Below are 16028 nucleotides of genomic sequence, written 5' to 3'. Positions count from 1 at the left end.
AATCTTTAGAAGCTCTAAACGCTTTACAACATTAGACAACACCTATAAGATAAAAACATATAATGATATGATTACAAAAACAAACATCATGAAATTAGAAAACATGAAAAAAACATGCTGAGAATATTTAAGGTAGGAAACATTACTAGGTCTTTAAGTTTGTTCTTGCAGTCGAAATAAGTGAGTTTTGAGAGCCCTCTTGAATGTGATCACTGTGTCTTTGTGTCTACGTTCAGTGGGCAATTCATTCCACGTTGTTGGGCCCTGGTATGCAAAATAACGCTGTCCATATGACTTTGTTTTCATTGTGGGAATAATGAGTATTCGATTGTCAGAAGAGGAGCGTAAGTATCTTGCTGGTGTGTACACATGGGTGAGGTCGGACAGGTATGTTGAACTAGAGTCCGACATTTAAACGTAGCACATAGAACAAATTTTGTGTTTGATTCTGGATCGAATGGATAGCCAGTGTAGGGTACAGTGTAGCGGGGAGGTGTGCTCTGATCGTGGTACTCTAAGTATGATCCGAGCAGCTGTGTCTTAAACTTTTTGAAGTCTCTGGAGCAGATGTTGAGATGAACCAGACATAAATGAGTTACAATAGTCCAGTCTTGAAAGTACTAATGAGCACACAAGTGTTTAAGTAGTATCAACTGAAAGATGTTTGCGAACTGAACTGATGCGTCTCAGCTCAAGATATGCAGCCTTGCACATGTTCATGACATGTTGGTGCAATGTGAGAGTACTATCTAGAGTAACACCTAGGTTTCGTACTGATTGTGTGAATTTAATGTTGGTGTTGCTGATATTTATTGTTTGAGGTAAAGAATGGGAATGAGAAAGTCTTTGTGTTGTGATCAGAATGGCCTCAGTTTTATTATCATTCATCTGCAGCTTGTTACATGTCGTCCATGATTTCACATCAGAAATGCACCTCTCTACACCTTGGATTTTAGCATCAACTTCAGTTGGGTGGCTAGATTTGTGTATTTGGGTGTCATCAGCGTACAATTGGTGAGACAGTGGATGATGATCTAAGACACTTGAGAACGACTGAGTGTACAGAATGAAGAGAACATGACCAAGAACAGGTCCAAGAACAGACCCCTGTGGAACACCAGAACATAGATCAACTGGGCTGGAGTGTATACCATTTGCAGATACAATTTGTGTCCTGTTGACCAAGTAGGACTTGAACCACAGTAGGGCTGTATCATGAATGCCAAATACATGCTGGAGACGCAGAAAGAATGTCATTAACTACGTTTAGAAGTGTAGTTTCAGTACTGTGGCAAGGGCGATATGCAGCTTGTACATTGCTAAAAAGACTGTTTAAATTTAGACGAGATACAAGCTGGGATAGAACAACCTTTTCTAAGATTTTTTATATGAACGGGAGATTAGAAACTGGGCGGTAGTTGTTTAAATCGTTATGGTTTAGTGTTGGTTTCTTCAGCAGATGCTTTACAATGGCCGTTTTGAAAAATAATGGGAATTACCCGGATAAGAGAGAGGTATTAATAACATCAGTTAGTGAAGGCAATACTGGATCTAAGCACTCAAGCAGCAGTGATGTTGTAATTGGATTAAATTCACATGACTTTGGTGCACCCTTCAACAGGATTGTACATACGAAATCCATAGAGATAGGTTCAAATGCTGCTAATGGTTGCCGCTCAAATTCTGTATCCCAACTGTATGGTGACGACAAGTCAATTGAAAGTGTGGTGTCAAGCTTATCCCTAATGGTTTGTACTTTGTCACGGAAGAAATTTTCAAACATGTCCAGAAGGTCGACTGGAGAGAAGGTAAATGGAAGTGGTGTAGATTTGTGTGGCGAAAAGGATGAAAAACTAGAAATCCGAAGTCAGATTTTCTGCAGATGGTGGGAAGGCTCGATGACCGCCAAGCATTGTATTTAAAATAACTCCACGTGTTCTCATTAGTGCCTAATCTGTCAAGAAGGTGGATAATAAAAATTGTAAGTTTCATCAAGAAAGAAACAAAGACTCAACTTTGAAATGTATTTATCATCATGAATGTTTAGATATTATAATCTATACTGAATATATAGTTCTATTAAACTTAATTATAATACTAACATTCAATGTTACTTCTACTAATATTACTGCTACTACCATTAACACTACTACTAATGTTACTACTACTAATATTACTACTATTACTAATAATGATAATAATAGCAGTGGAAACAAATTTGTCATTGACATTCGTACATATACCCTAATAATATATAGCTATTAATAATAATAATTTATTAGAAGAATAATAATAGTATTATTATTATTATTATTATTATGTTTTTGTTATTAGCAGTAGCTGTGTCGTATTATCAAACGCCACCACAGATTCGGCAATGAGAATTTCTTTTCCTTTATCGTATTTGTTCTACTCATTGGTCGATTATTTTAGTTCAGACTATTGAAACTTGTATTTCCTAGACAAATTTTGGGATACAAATAACACAAGTAGAACACAAATTATTATATACATAACTATCTGGGATTTCCATGGGCATATAATGGTTTGAATATTACTCATATGAATTAACTTCATTTTTAAAAATGGACGTTAAAACTTGCTAAAACTTAGCAGCTCATTAAATTTGTATTTATTAAAAATTTTTTGATACCCTTCTTATATTTATATTCTTTTATTCACAAACTAATGGCATAGAAAAAGGGCATGACATTAATTATCATTTGACGGGGAAAACGCACGTTTTCCTTCAGATATATTCACATTTTGCTACCTTCTGATTTCACTGGGAAACATTTGATTCGTGGTATGTAGCTTTGTTGAATTTGTTCTATTTTTTCCAGATTAGCATGGTTAAAAAGGTTCAAAATAGAAAATATTGTTTTTTTACAATATCCAAGAAGTTCTACATTAGATGATGACAGGTGGGTAATATATTGATTCTTTAGTATATCAACAGGAAAGAATAATTAAATTAAAGAAATCTTATTATATACTGGAAGAATTATGAGTTATCGTTATTTAGCCCAAAACAAGTAGTAGATTGTACTTCTGTATCTTTGTTCCACTAAATGAACAGTGTGTAGTTACCAATTTGCATTTTACCTTTGGCAGGACTTGTAAGGGCTCCTTCTCACATTGAAGCCAAGCTGATTGTCTTTTGACACAATGTACAATATACCTTTCGTTTACATGTTTTATCCTTTTTCAGCCATTCCTTGTATTTTGGTTGTTCAAGCCAGATATCATTGAAAGAGCAAAGACCTGGCATTTTTTAAACATTAGGTGAAACAAAACTGAACACGTAAATCGACTGAACAAATTCTGAAATCTCGAGCGTGTGTTACTTTTGTGCACTTTCTACAGTGTGAATTAGTACCATGAACATTTTGATTGGCCAAAGCTGATGGACTCATCCAACCAAATTGAGCGATTCATCAAAAGAAAAAAGCCAAGAAAATGACTACATCCTAATCTAAGGCAATTAGACAGTTTTATTTGTGACTTGCTTTGATATAGAACGAATGTGTTACTTAAGTCGCCGCCAAGGCCAACTTTGGATGGCCAAACAAATGCTCTTTTGTTATTGCAGTGACAATGAAACTGAATAGAAAAGAAACCACGAAAACTCGGCTACATTCGAATTTAACAGCCTTGGACAATTTTATTGTGATTATGGAAGAAATTAAATTTTTTGGGTTTATTCCAATTGTCAAAGACTTTTGAAGACCTCAGGGTAATCTGCTCGATTTTCGCAAATTTTCAAGGCCTTGAAAATGCTATCTCATTTTCCCCAAACTCTCAAAGACCTTCAAAGACCATACGAATCCTAGAGAGAGAGAATTGTTAAGTACTGCGACATGATAATCTTGAATGTCATGTGATTTATGTCAAAAGCAAACAAAATTGCAATCAGTGAAAACTAAAAGCGATGAAGTCATTATTTGCTTGAAAATAATTATTGAGAGAGGGAGAGTGTTATGACTCTATGGTAACCTTAGTAACAGAAAAGAGTAAAACACCAACAAAGTTTGTAAAATTCAACAAATAATTTATTTCCCTTAGAATGCAAAGTGAGAATTTAAAAAATAGAACCTATAGTATTGTGAATTAAATACCAAGAAGTCCTAAAAGTTCTATCACAAGTCCAAATAAATAAAGATAACAACTGAATTCTAGTTTTCTTCCAAAATAAGTTCCAATACTGAATGGGCTGATGTGTCTGTAATCTCGAATGTGCTAATGTGAAATTTGCCTGGAACATAGCAATTCAACGTGGCAAGTCTTTTCATTTTCATTTAACACAATAATATAATCCAGGGCTGAGCAAATTTTTTTCAACCACTAGTCCAGGACAAGTGGTTTCAGAAAATTCACTAGTCCCACCTTACTCGTCACTAGTCCCACCTTATTTTTCACTGGTCCCAAAATGGTAATCACTTGCCGAGATTTGATGAGATGCATGCGCTTAATCCATAGAAAAAACAAACAAAACGATATACAACATAATTATTTCTTAAAAGAATTTAACTTTTCAAAAACATTGGTTGTTATACATTTGGCTTCTTCAGGTTCATGTATATATGTTTTAGCTGATGGATTTGAAAATATGTTCATGTATATGTCTGCCACCTGCACCAGCACTAAGCCAGCAGTTGATAGCTGTGTCTGGGTTAAAGTCCTCAAGCTCTGGTCCATTTGCAGAAATGTTCATTAGCATTTGTAAACTCTTTTGGTTTAAGGAATTCCTTAAAGAAGTCTTGATTAAGTTCATTGAACTAAATCCTTGTTCACACTCAGAAATAGCTAGCGCACACTCAGTATCCGTCTTACGTTTTATCCCTCCATTTTCAAACAAATTTACCTTCGCCGAATTGCTGTTATTACCTTACTTGCAAAAATAATTTAGCAAACCCATTTGATCCACAGAGTAACTATCAGCTTGCTTGACAACTACTTCTAAAGTGATCATAACATCAATTTTCTCTTTTAAATATGAACTGAATCAACTCATTAATTAGCGTAATTGTTTCGCTTCAAACACAATATCGCACGTGGAAGTTTATCATCTATATAATCAATTTTAATTAAAGAATCATTACTGTCATTTAATCAGTTAATAAAAGAAACCATCACTGATGTCGGTAAAGTACCTTTCATTAATTTAATTACACTGACTCGCTGGATATGATCTAGAGTGAGTAAACTCACTGCAACAAAACCGCTTACAAGACTGCTAATTGATCATACTGGTTTTCTTTTGTTTGACGTGTTTTGATTTGCCGATAATTTATTTGGTCGCTTAGCCCAATATGCAGTCAAGCGGTAAAAGGATGTAAATGTATACACAAAGAGGGGTAGAATCAAGTATTCAGTACGCCCAGAGGGCATGATTGGCCAAATAAAGGCAGATATAATGATTAAAGCTCGAAAATAAGGGCAAGCCCGACTTTTTTAAAATGCACTTGTCCCGGACTAGCGACTTGGAAAATTTTACTTGTCTGACTTCAAAAATGACTAAATAATCTTAGCCGAATTCACCATAATTCCAAACCAATGTTTTGGTCAAAGAAATATTATTTAGCATCTTGTAAGTCCAGTCAATAATTTAAATAATCAAATCCATCTAAACTTAAAACTGAACACAAAAATACTACTGATTCCAATTGAGATGTTAAGATAGAAATGAATGATTTTTGAGTTAAACAGTAAAAAGCTTAGATACAATATTAGAGCCAGGATGCAGGTCAGCTAACTTTCTAAAACAATGAAAGTTTTAAACAAATTTAGGAGCTTCCAAATGAAAAGTCCTTGAATCAGATTCAGATAAAAATTTTTACCTCCATTAATAATGATCCTAATATTTGATCTACACTCAGTGAAATATTAGAGATGTATTATGTTGTTAACACAATGTCACTGGTCAGGTAGACCATAAGATTGATTTTGGACTGAGATCAAGTACAGAATACAAATATAAATAATATATAATTATAGAGAAAAGGCAAGAAACAATACTGATTAAATATTCATAGCAGCAAGAGAGAGGAACAAAATTAGTCTTGTAACCATGACAAATTTTCCCAAATCATTATTCATTTCCAAAATAAACCTAATTCAACTATCACTGGTTATTGGTGGGTTATAATTAGTGCCGTAGAATATAAGGCCAAGTGAGCTCATTGTGTATGTCTGTTTTATGCATCATAATGTCATGTGTCATTTGGCCTTCAGCCTCTGGATGGCATTTGAATGAAATAAAGTTCAGTTATGTGATTTTGCATCTGATTCGCTGAGCTTGTTACCATGCTGAAAGCCATATCTTGTATGATTTTTTATAAAACTTAGAAATACATGCTCATATTAAGAAGAGCTTCACTGCATTATTTTCTGTCAATTTGTGGTTCGGAAACTAAAACCTGAGTCCTTTTTCTAAAATCTTATTACAGTTACAATATTGATTAATGAAGTACATGGATAGAAAATACAAAATGTTGAGGCCTTCCTTTTATCTTGTTAAAGTTAGTAAATAAATAAATACAAAAACAAAATAGAGAAACAGATAAATAACTATGTGGACATTAAATAAAAAGCTGAAATTTTAATGAAGAATAAATTTCATATGTAAGTGTGAACACATAATAAAATGTTTGCTAAGTGTAAATGTTTGTTAGTTAATTTATGATAACAAACCAGGAGTTCATCCTGTAATAATAATAACATTGTTTGCTTAGTGTATAATAGTACCAACAACATTACATTATATACCTGTCCAGCTTTGAATAGTGCCCTGAATCTGGAGATCATTACTGACCAATCAGGTGTCATTGACCTCAGTCTTGAACTAAACGCACTGTGCAGAAATCATCATCTTATTAGACATACACAGATGTCAACCCCTTCAGATGAAAACCTATACACAAGACCAATAAATACCTGACATGAAAAAATGTATTCATACATTATATACGATCAACAGTTTTAAAACAAATGCTATACACAAAGTATTTTTTTTACACATATTTACATATTAATTATTTAAATTTCTGAAACTTTATTTCATTCATTTTACTTATAACACTATCACATTCTTCATTTCAATATTTTTTTCATGCAGTTTTGTCCTGAAGTGTTCCTCCAGATCATATATGCCTGACGCTACCATTTAAATGTCTTTACTGCACATTTAACAAAAAGCAGGCTTTCTGTTTAACCATCATGTAAGTCATATACATTTAGTAATAATGCAATGCTGTCAACTTACGTATTTCTGTGTAATGGGCCTCGAGTGGCTGAGTGGTCTGAAGCGCTCACCATTACGGATCACTGCCATAACAGGCATTTTCAATACTTCAAATGCCACCCTTCTGCAAAGTTCTGTCCATGTATGTGATGTTATGGTGAAGAAATATTATCTTTGCTATAGTGACCTTGACTTTTGATCTCATATTGACCTTGATAATAGTAGCCTAAATATATAACCCAATAAAAAATATGGTGCAAACACCGATATTAATTTGTGGATTTGATTTGTAATGAGACTCATGTGGATGATATAATGATAAATACCATAGTTGATCAAAATCTGAATAGAGTTAAATCTATTAGAGAGTTCACTAGATTATCCAATCAGAGGCAACACTATCTCATTAGTATCCATGAATTTTGCCTGACTTCTTACTGATGGTCTCTAGCAGAGAGTTACCAAGCTCAGCCAACTGTTACAAGTTAGTATTAATATTATTAGTAGATGGCACAAAGTTCAATTTTGGTGTTTGTCTCCAGAGTCAATATTATACCAAGCTAATACTGAAACTAGTTCAACACCTTCATAGTGGTAATATAAGTCCCGCAAATCAGATGCAGATGATAAAAATCACAAACATGGTTCCCACAGTGATTACAAGCTAAGCTAATCAGAAGGTAGACTGCCTCATTAATATTTGTGGAGTATGCTCATTGACAAACTCATCCAAGATCTCTATATAAACCTCTATTTCAAATCTGTTCAAAATCAGATTAGAAATAAGACTTCCTGAGATGTAAGATGATCTGTAAATCAAAATGCAAGATCGCCTAATTAGTATGCGTTGCTCATTATCAAGCTCATCCAAGATCTTAATGGTATAGGCCTATGTACCAAGTTTGATCTAAATTTGATTAGAAATGCAATCCCCATGAGTCATAGAGTGGTAACAAGCCCAGCAAATCCTATGAAAGCGAAAGTCACTTCATTTACATGCATGGATATGTGTGTGTGTATGTGTATGTGTGTGATTTGCATTTTTAACATAATTTTAACAACTTTTCAGTCATATCGTTAAAATGTCTGCAGTGTGGCAGCTTATAGTGATGTCTAGCGCTGGGGCATCATGCCGCAGACATGTAGCATGATGTCCCACCCAGTCACACTATCCTGACACCAGCCCGACCAGTAATAACACTAACCTCTTAATGCAGAGCGCTAAGCGAGGCAGATGTTAATACGATTTTTGTAAGTCTTTGGTATGACTCGGCCGGGGATCGAACCCATGACCTTCCACATTCGAGGCGGACTCTCAAACCACTATGCATGGATATTACTGATTGTCTAACTCTGAAGATCTTAATTATATAAAATTATGTAAATGACACAAATTGATAAAAATAGTATCACAAATACTATTGGTAAGGAAGCTGACCAATCAGACTACATCAATAATATGCATGGATCTTGCTCAATTTGTAACTTGTCCAAGATTTTCATGTTTTATATATATATATATATACACACACACACACACACACACACAATGGACGACTAATTCATTTCACATAGAACTAAATGCCAATGTATTAAAAAGTAAAAATAGTGGTCTGGATACTCGAATAAAAATTAATCATGGTTTCATTCATTGGAGTCAGCAAAAGAAAGGCAAATATTTTGCTGTCAATTATAGTAGCTATACTGGAGTTTGTGAAATTACTAATGGAATAATTTTTTAATCAATTTACTGCAACTCTATTTCTTATTCCCCAGCAGAAGACTGGTTCTCTGATGTACAAATCATTTCTGATCTGTTACATATAAACCCAGATTCCAAATGTGTTTGAAAACCTGTCAGAAAGATGGACTGCAGAATTGTAATGAGTGAGCTAAAAAAAATTAAGATAAACCTTTCAAATAAACATAAACGTATAGTACCAGAACATTACATATAAACAGTCAAGATGTCACACATCTATAAAAGATACAATATCTATAAAAAAAAAAAGATGGAGTTCAAGTCCATCAATCAATACATTAATACATCAATCAATACATTAATACTATATTGAACAAAGCGAGATTTAAAACATCAGATCTTGTAATCTGACAACTTGACCTTGTTTAGTAATCAAGATCCCTTTACTGTGATATATATATATATATATATATATATATATATATATATATATATATATATATATATATATATATATGTATATATATATATATATGCTATCTCTATTCAATAGGTACCAACATTTTTGTCCACCTAAAATATACATGAATCATGCCTGTCCTCTCTTCGAGTCATGGTAAACATCACAAAATAGCATCAGCAGTGTTGAATCCTAACAATTAATTCAATAACATATCTCATTATTTCATATTCTCTTGAAGAAATCTGCAAATCACCTGTTTATTTAATATTTAATTCTGGATAACAAACTCCCTCATTTATTAAAAAATCACAGATATCTTTCCTGCCCTTTGATTCTGTATAAACTAATACTTTTTCTGCATAAAAAGATGATGAAATCCACCGATTTGTGCCTTTCAAATGTTGCACTGCTTTCTTAACAGATTCAAATGATACACTAGATCTGCTTAGAACACATGGAAGATTCCTCATTGTTAATGTGACTCCCTCCTGAAGCAGAAAATCACACATATCACATCTGTCACAACTATAAGCTTCTGCTAATGCCTTCGCTGCATCGTTGCACATAGGATCCCATCCCCCAGTGCCTTTCAAATGTTTCACTACCAATTTTACATAATCCAGTGATCTAAAACTCAGAGCTGGAAGAAGTCTCATTGTTAATGAGACTCCCTCCTGAACCAGAAGTCCAATAACATCACCATTATATTTCAAAGAAGCTTCATTTAATGCTTCTGATGCATCAACACACTTGGGATCCCAACGACCAGTGTCTTTCAACTGTTGTATTGATTTCCTAGCAGAATCTAATGATCCCAAACGTATCACTATAAGAAAGCTCTTCATTGTTAATGAGACTCCCTCCTGAATCAGCATATTACAAACAGTATAATTATGTACACTGTAAGCTGTTGCTAATGCTTTAGATGCATCATGACAATCTGGAACCCAACTATTTGTATCTTTTAACTGTTTCAGTGCTTTTTTCACATGATCAGGTGATCTCAAAATCACACCTGGGAGATGCTTCATTGTTAATGAGACTCCCTCCTGAATCAGCAGATCACACACATCATACTTTTGATGTTTATAAGCTTTTTCTAATGCAGTTAATGCATCATCACACTTTGGATCCCAGCTTTCAGTGTATTTCAAATGGTTTATTGCTTTCTTAACACTCTGCCACGATATCATCAAATACTCAACTACACAAACTAAACTCTTCATTGTTAGTGAGACTCCTTCCTGAACCAGCAGATCACACACATCATACTTCTCCCGACAATAAGCATTTGCTAATGCTTCAGATGCCACATCGCAGCTGGCATGCCAACTGTCTGTAGATTTCAATTGTTGTATTGCTTTTGTAACAGATTCCAATGATACCCTAAAATCCTGAACCATACCTGGAAGACTCTTCACTGTTAGTAAGAATCCCTCCTGAACCAGCAGATCACACACATCATACTTCTGTTGAATATAAGCAATTTTTAATGCTTTTGATGCATCATCACACTTGGGATGCCAAGAAGCACTGTCTTTCAAATATTGTATTGCTTTCTTAGCAGACTCCAATGATCCCCTTAATATTACTTGATAAAGACCACTCATTGTTAATGAGACTCCCTCCTGAATCAATACATCACACACATCATACTTCTGTTGACAATAAGCATCTACTAAAGCTGTAGATGCATCATCACACTTAGGATCCCAAAGTTTAGCATCTTTCAACTGTTTCGTTGTTTTTTTCACATCATCAAGTGATCTCAAAATCACACTAGGAATATGCTTCATTGTTAGTGAGACTCCCTCCTTAACCAGCAGATCACACATATCATACTTCTTCCGACTATAGGCATTTACTAATGCTTCAGATGCCTCATCACAATTGGGATTCCAACAATCAGTGTCTTTCAATTGTTTAATTGCTTTGGTAACAGTCTCAAATGACCCCAATAGTACTACTTGACAAAGACTGTTCATTGTTAATAAGACTCCCTCCTGAGTCAAAAGATCACACACATCAAACTTCTGTGCACGATAAGCATTTTCTAATGCTTTAGATGCATTATCAGACTTGGGATCCCAACTGTCAGCATCTTTCAACTGTTTCACTGCCATTTTCACACAATCCAGCGATCTCATTATCACATGAGGAATATGCACCATTGTTAGTGAGATTCCCTCCTTAACCAGCAGATCACATATATCATATATATTTTGCTCATAAGCACTTATCAATGCTTCAGATGCATCATCACACTTGGGATCCCAACTATCAGTGTCTTTCAAATGTTGTAGTACTTTCTGTATAGACTCAAATGATACTGGAAATCTCGCTATAGCAAAATGAAGATTCATCATTGTTAGTGATACTCTCTCCTGAATTAATAGATTACACACATCATACTTCTCTGCATGAAACGATTCTGCTAATGCGTTAGATGCATCATGACAATGGGGATCCCAGATACCAGCGAGTTTCAAATTCTGAATCACTCTGTCAACAGCTTGCCATGACCCAGATTTTGACACAGAAAAAAGCATGTGCATTGATATTTTAACTTGATTTTTCAGAAGATAATCTGCCATTTCAAACTTCTCATTACAATATGCTATACACAGTGCTTTGGTAAATGGAAGCTCAACTAGTTCTGGTGGAGGATCCAAACGACTCCTATATTGCTCAAAAACAGGAATCCTATGAGGGAAAGAAGCCATATGTAACCTATTTTGCTGTAAATGGGGATTCCAGATATCATGACATTGTAAATGTTCCACCACCTTCTTTAAAGTATTCACATCTCCATGTGTTACAACATCTATTACATGCTTGCTATCTAGTGTGATCTCTTCTTTTAACAATACATCTATCAAACCCTGGTTTCCTGATATATAGGCTCTGTATAATGCCTCCTTTGCCTCGCAACATTCTTGACTGAAGTCCTGACTCCTCTTTAACGTCTCTAAGATAATCAGAACTCTTTTCTGGTCACCATGTCTGGCAGCATTACAGAGGCTTACACATGTATAATTGGCATTCTTGGTAATTAGTTTGTCTGCGATCTCAAAATGCTGGTAGTAGAGAGCTAATTCCAATAGCTTCTGTTTTTCTTCACACTGCCAACAGCCAGGCTTGTTATTATTATGTGCACATTCTAAGAATTCCAAGAACTCATTGTACACTAATCTAACTACATCTTCATCAATTGTTAATATATTCTGCAAAAATGTGAGACACCCTCCTTCTGATAAATCCTTGCTAGATGTCGACAGGGAGTATTGATAAGCCATGAAAAAATTCCTGATCATTTTACCTTTGTGCAATTCATCTTTAAGTGCCATCAAAAATTGGTCCTGTTTGAGAGCTGAATGTTTCACTACACTCTTTACAAGCTTCTTCTCCACAACATCATTAATGATCCTCTTTGCCAGAAGTCGAAACACAGATACAGGTAAAAGCACATTCTGACAAGTACTGTCCTTGGCTCCTGCAATGTAGGTTCTCTGATACAAATATCCAGAATCACAATATTTGACAATCATCTCAGGACACCTATCCCCAAGGACTTGTCCTACAGCTTCATATATTGTTGCATGAGAGAACTGGATACACGATTTCTTAGCATTTCTTCCAAAACAGTGTTCATATGAAAATACCTTTTTGACATACAGTCCTGAGAAATGGTCATAAGACTCTCTTAGTGATGCCATGGTCGATTTATTAAATAAAATGTTGAGATAAGAAGCTAGATCCTCCAGTACTGGTAAATATTTCTCCGATTCTTTTTGCGAAGGTGATAAATACTCTTCCTCTATTTCACCATTACAAAAAAGAAAAGCTAGTGACAGGATACTATTTAAATTTGTCATATTGTCAACTAAGAATTTCTCGGGGGATTTGAAGATCTTTGACCCCTGATTAAATAAGTCATTATCCCCTGCAAACAGGGAGCAGCACTGGGGAAAACCCATTAAGCCACTAAAATTTGTTATGCATTTTTCTATTTCATCATCATTCAAGGTTTTCTCATTTCTCCGAAGACCTCCATTTAAAATTTTCTTCTTGTCCGAATTTGTTAGTTTTTCTGAGGAAAGTGTCAGTGACAAACTATCAGAAAAGAGCTTAAATGATTTCAACTTTGAATAGGCCTTTAAAAATATGTCATTTCTGCTGGTAATGATAACCTGCAATTTTCCTACATCAACATGATTTTGTATGGTCCTTAGATGAATATCTATCCACTCCTGCAGACGGCCAGGGTCAAGGTCATATTGTCCAAATATGTCTTCAAAGACAACAATCTTTACCCAATCTGTATCCACTTTCTCCCACTGTTTTGGACTCTTGACCACAACACGCTGATTTCTAAAATCATCAATATCTATCAAGTGAAGTGCTGTTGATGTTTTTCCTTCACCAGGATTTCCCTTGATAAAAACAGACCCTTTCTCCTGTAGCAATTTCTCCGCTTCCTCTGTCTGTGTAGTTTGAACAAATCCCATCTTTCTAAATGTATCAATGTTGTCCTCACTTTGATCTAGAAGAGAAAATGTTTGTCATAAACTTTAAAATATTTGGAAAGAAGGCCAGTGTCAAGATTTTTAACTAAAGTTCCAAACAGAACTAGTGTTCAAAAGCATTTCTAAAACAACTGATGATGGCATATGATGTGAAATACTTTGTGGTGGAATACAAACTAGAAGAATGATGAGCAATTTGCTCATGTAAATATACAGCTAATGACTGAAAAGAATTTCCTGGAATTCAAGAAAGCTGGGTCTGATTGGGAATGATAGAACAGATTAGAGGTTGTTGACTGAGTATTGAAACATCTGTAATACATCAACATTGTAGCAATAAGTATAGGTTGTTGACTGAGTATTGAAACATATTGGTCCCGAGTGCATATGGCAAAGGATGCCCGAGCTTGTGCCACATGAACGAGGGCTCAATATTTTTCAATACTTAGGCAATAACCTTTTTATTATATACTTAAAAACATTATTTGTTCTGTTATATTAAAGGAATAATACAAATGAAACAATAGTATTTTGGTTTATTTTAAATTTTACATGTTCTTAAATTTATGAATGAAACCTTAGCCCTGCGCATTAATATTTAAATACTATGAAAGTGCATGTCAGCGGTGAACAAAACTAAACTTGCTAAAGAGAATGGAATGTTATGAAGCCATATAAAAACAATGAAATATTGATATTGTTATGTGTTTAGGCTCTTCTAAACAGTAACAAGAAAAGAGAGATGACAACAAGCTTTGTAAAATTTAACAAATAATTTATTTCACAGGAAAAACAAGGTAAATAATGAGAAAAAGAACTTATGGTTTTACGAATCAAATCCAAAAATATTCCAAGAAAAACACAAGAATTAAAAAAAATAGAAGTCTTAGTAATAAAAAGTCCTAATGAAGTTGAGTTTGAATCCCGATGAAATCCAAAATGGAAGGTGATGACATATGTTGTAGTCAGTGTAGTACTGATGTGCCAACAGTTCTTTGTTGACTCACAGAAAATAATATTCCATTGTTTTAATTCAGGAAATTTTGCTAACTGTCATTGTCAAAGAATTATTGTAAAGCACAAGTATTTCCAGGGAAAAATGATCTCTTAGAATCCAAACAATTTGAAGAAAAATAAAAAATTAAACTCAAACTGGTCACATAAAAAAAAACAACACCGCATTGACATCTCAAGTGTTAAGGCAAGAATACAATTATTTCTCAACACATCAATATTAAATCTGGCTACTGTGCAAAACAGATGCCCAGATGCTGGTCAACCTTCCGGTAAAACTAGTTTTTAAATAATTACAACATGTTATTTGTACTTCAAGTTTTATTTTATGAAACTACTCGAAGAAAGAATTAAAAAAATATATAAAAAAGTTGTTTACTGATTCTGAATTAAGGTCAGAAACTAGGTCAGCATTATATACAAAGTTTCTATTTTATTAGTGTTTACGAAAAACTTAACTGAATTTCTAGAAAATGAATTTCTGAAAAATGTCAAATTAAGTAAATAAAATTACATTACAATAGCATGTAATGGAATAAAAAAAATTAAAACTAACGAACAAACAATTAAATTAAATCAAATATACATAACAATATAAGAAACAACTGATGAAACATTTTTGTGTCCTGTGATCTGCATGATTTTATTTGGTGCCACTCCGGGTTTTGACATTGTGATAACTGTTGTTTTCATGACAGAGTGACTCAAAATTCTACTCTTAAGTCATACATTTCAACAGCAACCTTCATCAACATCCCCGTCTATCTTAGGTAATACATTAAAATAAGAATCCATATTTATTCTGGAGTCTCCATATTTATTCTGGAGTCTCTGTTTTTCACGAGATATCCAAGTACAGTATAAACCAATGTTATCCGGAGTGAATAAAAGCGCAAAGTTCATATGAAATATAACCTGCTTGTGCACCTGCTGATCGATACATTGCATCAAAGGTTATTAGTATGACGTTCTCTCCTCTCTCTCAGTTGGTGTTTTTTTTCTTGCAATTATAAGTCTTTGGATGTAGACCTATTCATGGTTTCTTTATTTAATTTCTTTTAAATTTCGAGTTGGATGAGA

At 34.1% G+C, this 16028-nt stretch overlaps 1 protein-coding gene across 2 annotated transcripts in view; it reads right to left on the bottom strand.

Annotated features, from left to right (window-relative positions):
• Positions 1 to 4509: 4509 nt before the first annotated feature.
• LOC149792048 (uncharacterized) overlaps positions 4510 to 16028 on the bottom strand; it is a 48883-nt gene continuing 37364 nt past the window's right edge. For both annotated transcript variants that reach the window (XM_089970541.1, XM_089970542.1), the window contains exon 6: positions 4510 to 13951. In XM_089970541.1, the coding sequence (XP_089826667.1) occupies positions 9666 to 13951 (4286 nt within the window). In that variant the 3' untranslated portion in view covers positions 4510 to 9665. The remainder of the gene's footprint in view (positions 13952 to 16028) is intronic.

Source organism: Sinohyriopsis cumingii, chromosome 9 (genome assembly GCF_028554795.1).
Source record: "Sinohyriopsis cumingii isolate HCF-2022 chromosome 9, ASM2855479v2, whole genome shotgun sequence".
Lineage (NCBI taxonomy): Eukaryota > Metazoa > Mollusca > Bivalvia > Unionida > Unionidae > Sinohyriopsis > Sinohyriopsis cumingii.
The sequence above is the reverse complement of the archived record's forward strand: the minus strand, read 5'-3'. Positions and strand labels throughout refer to the sequence as shown.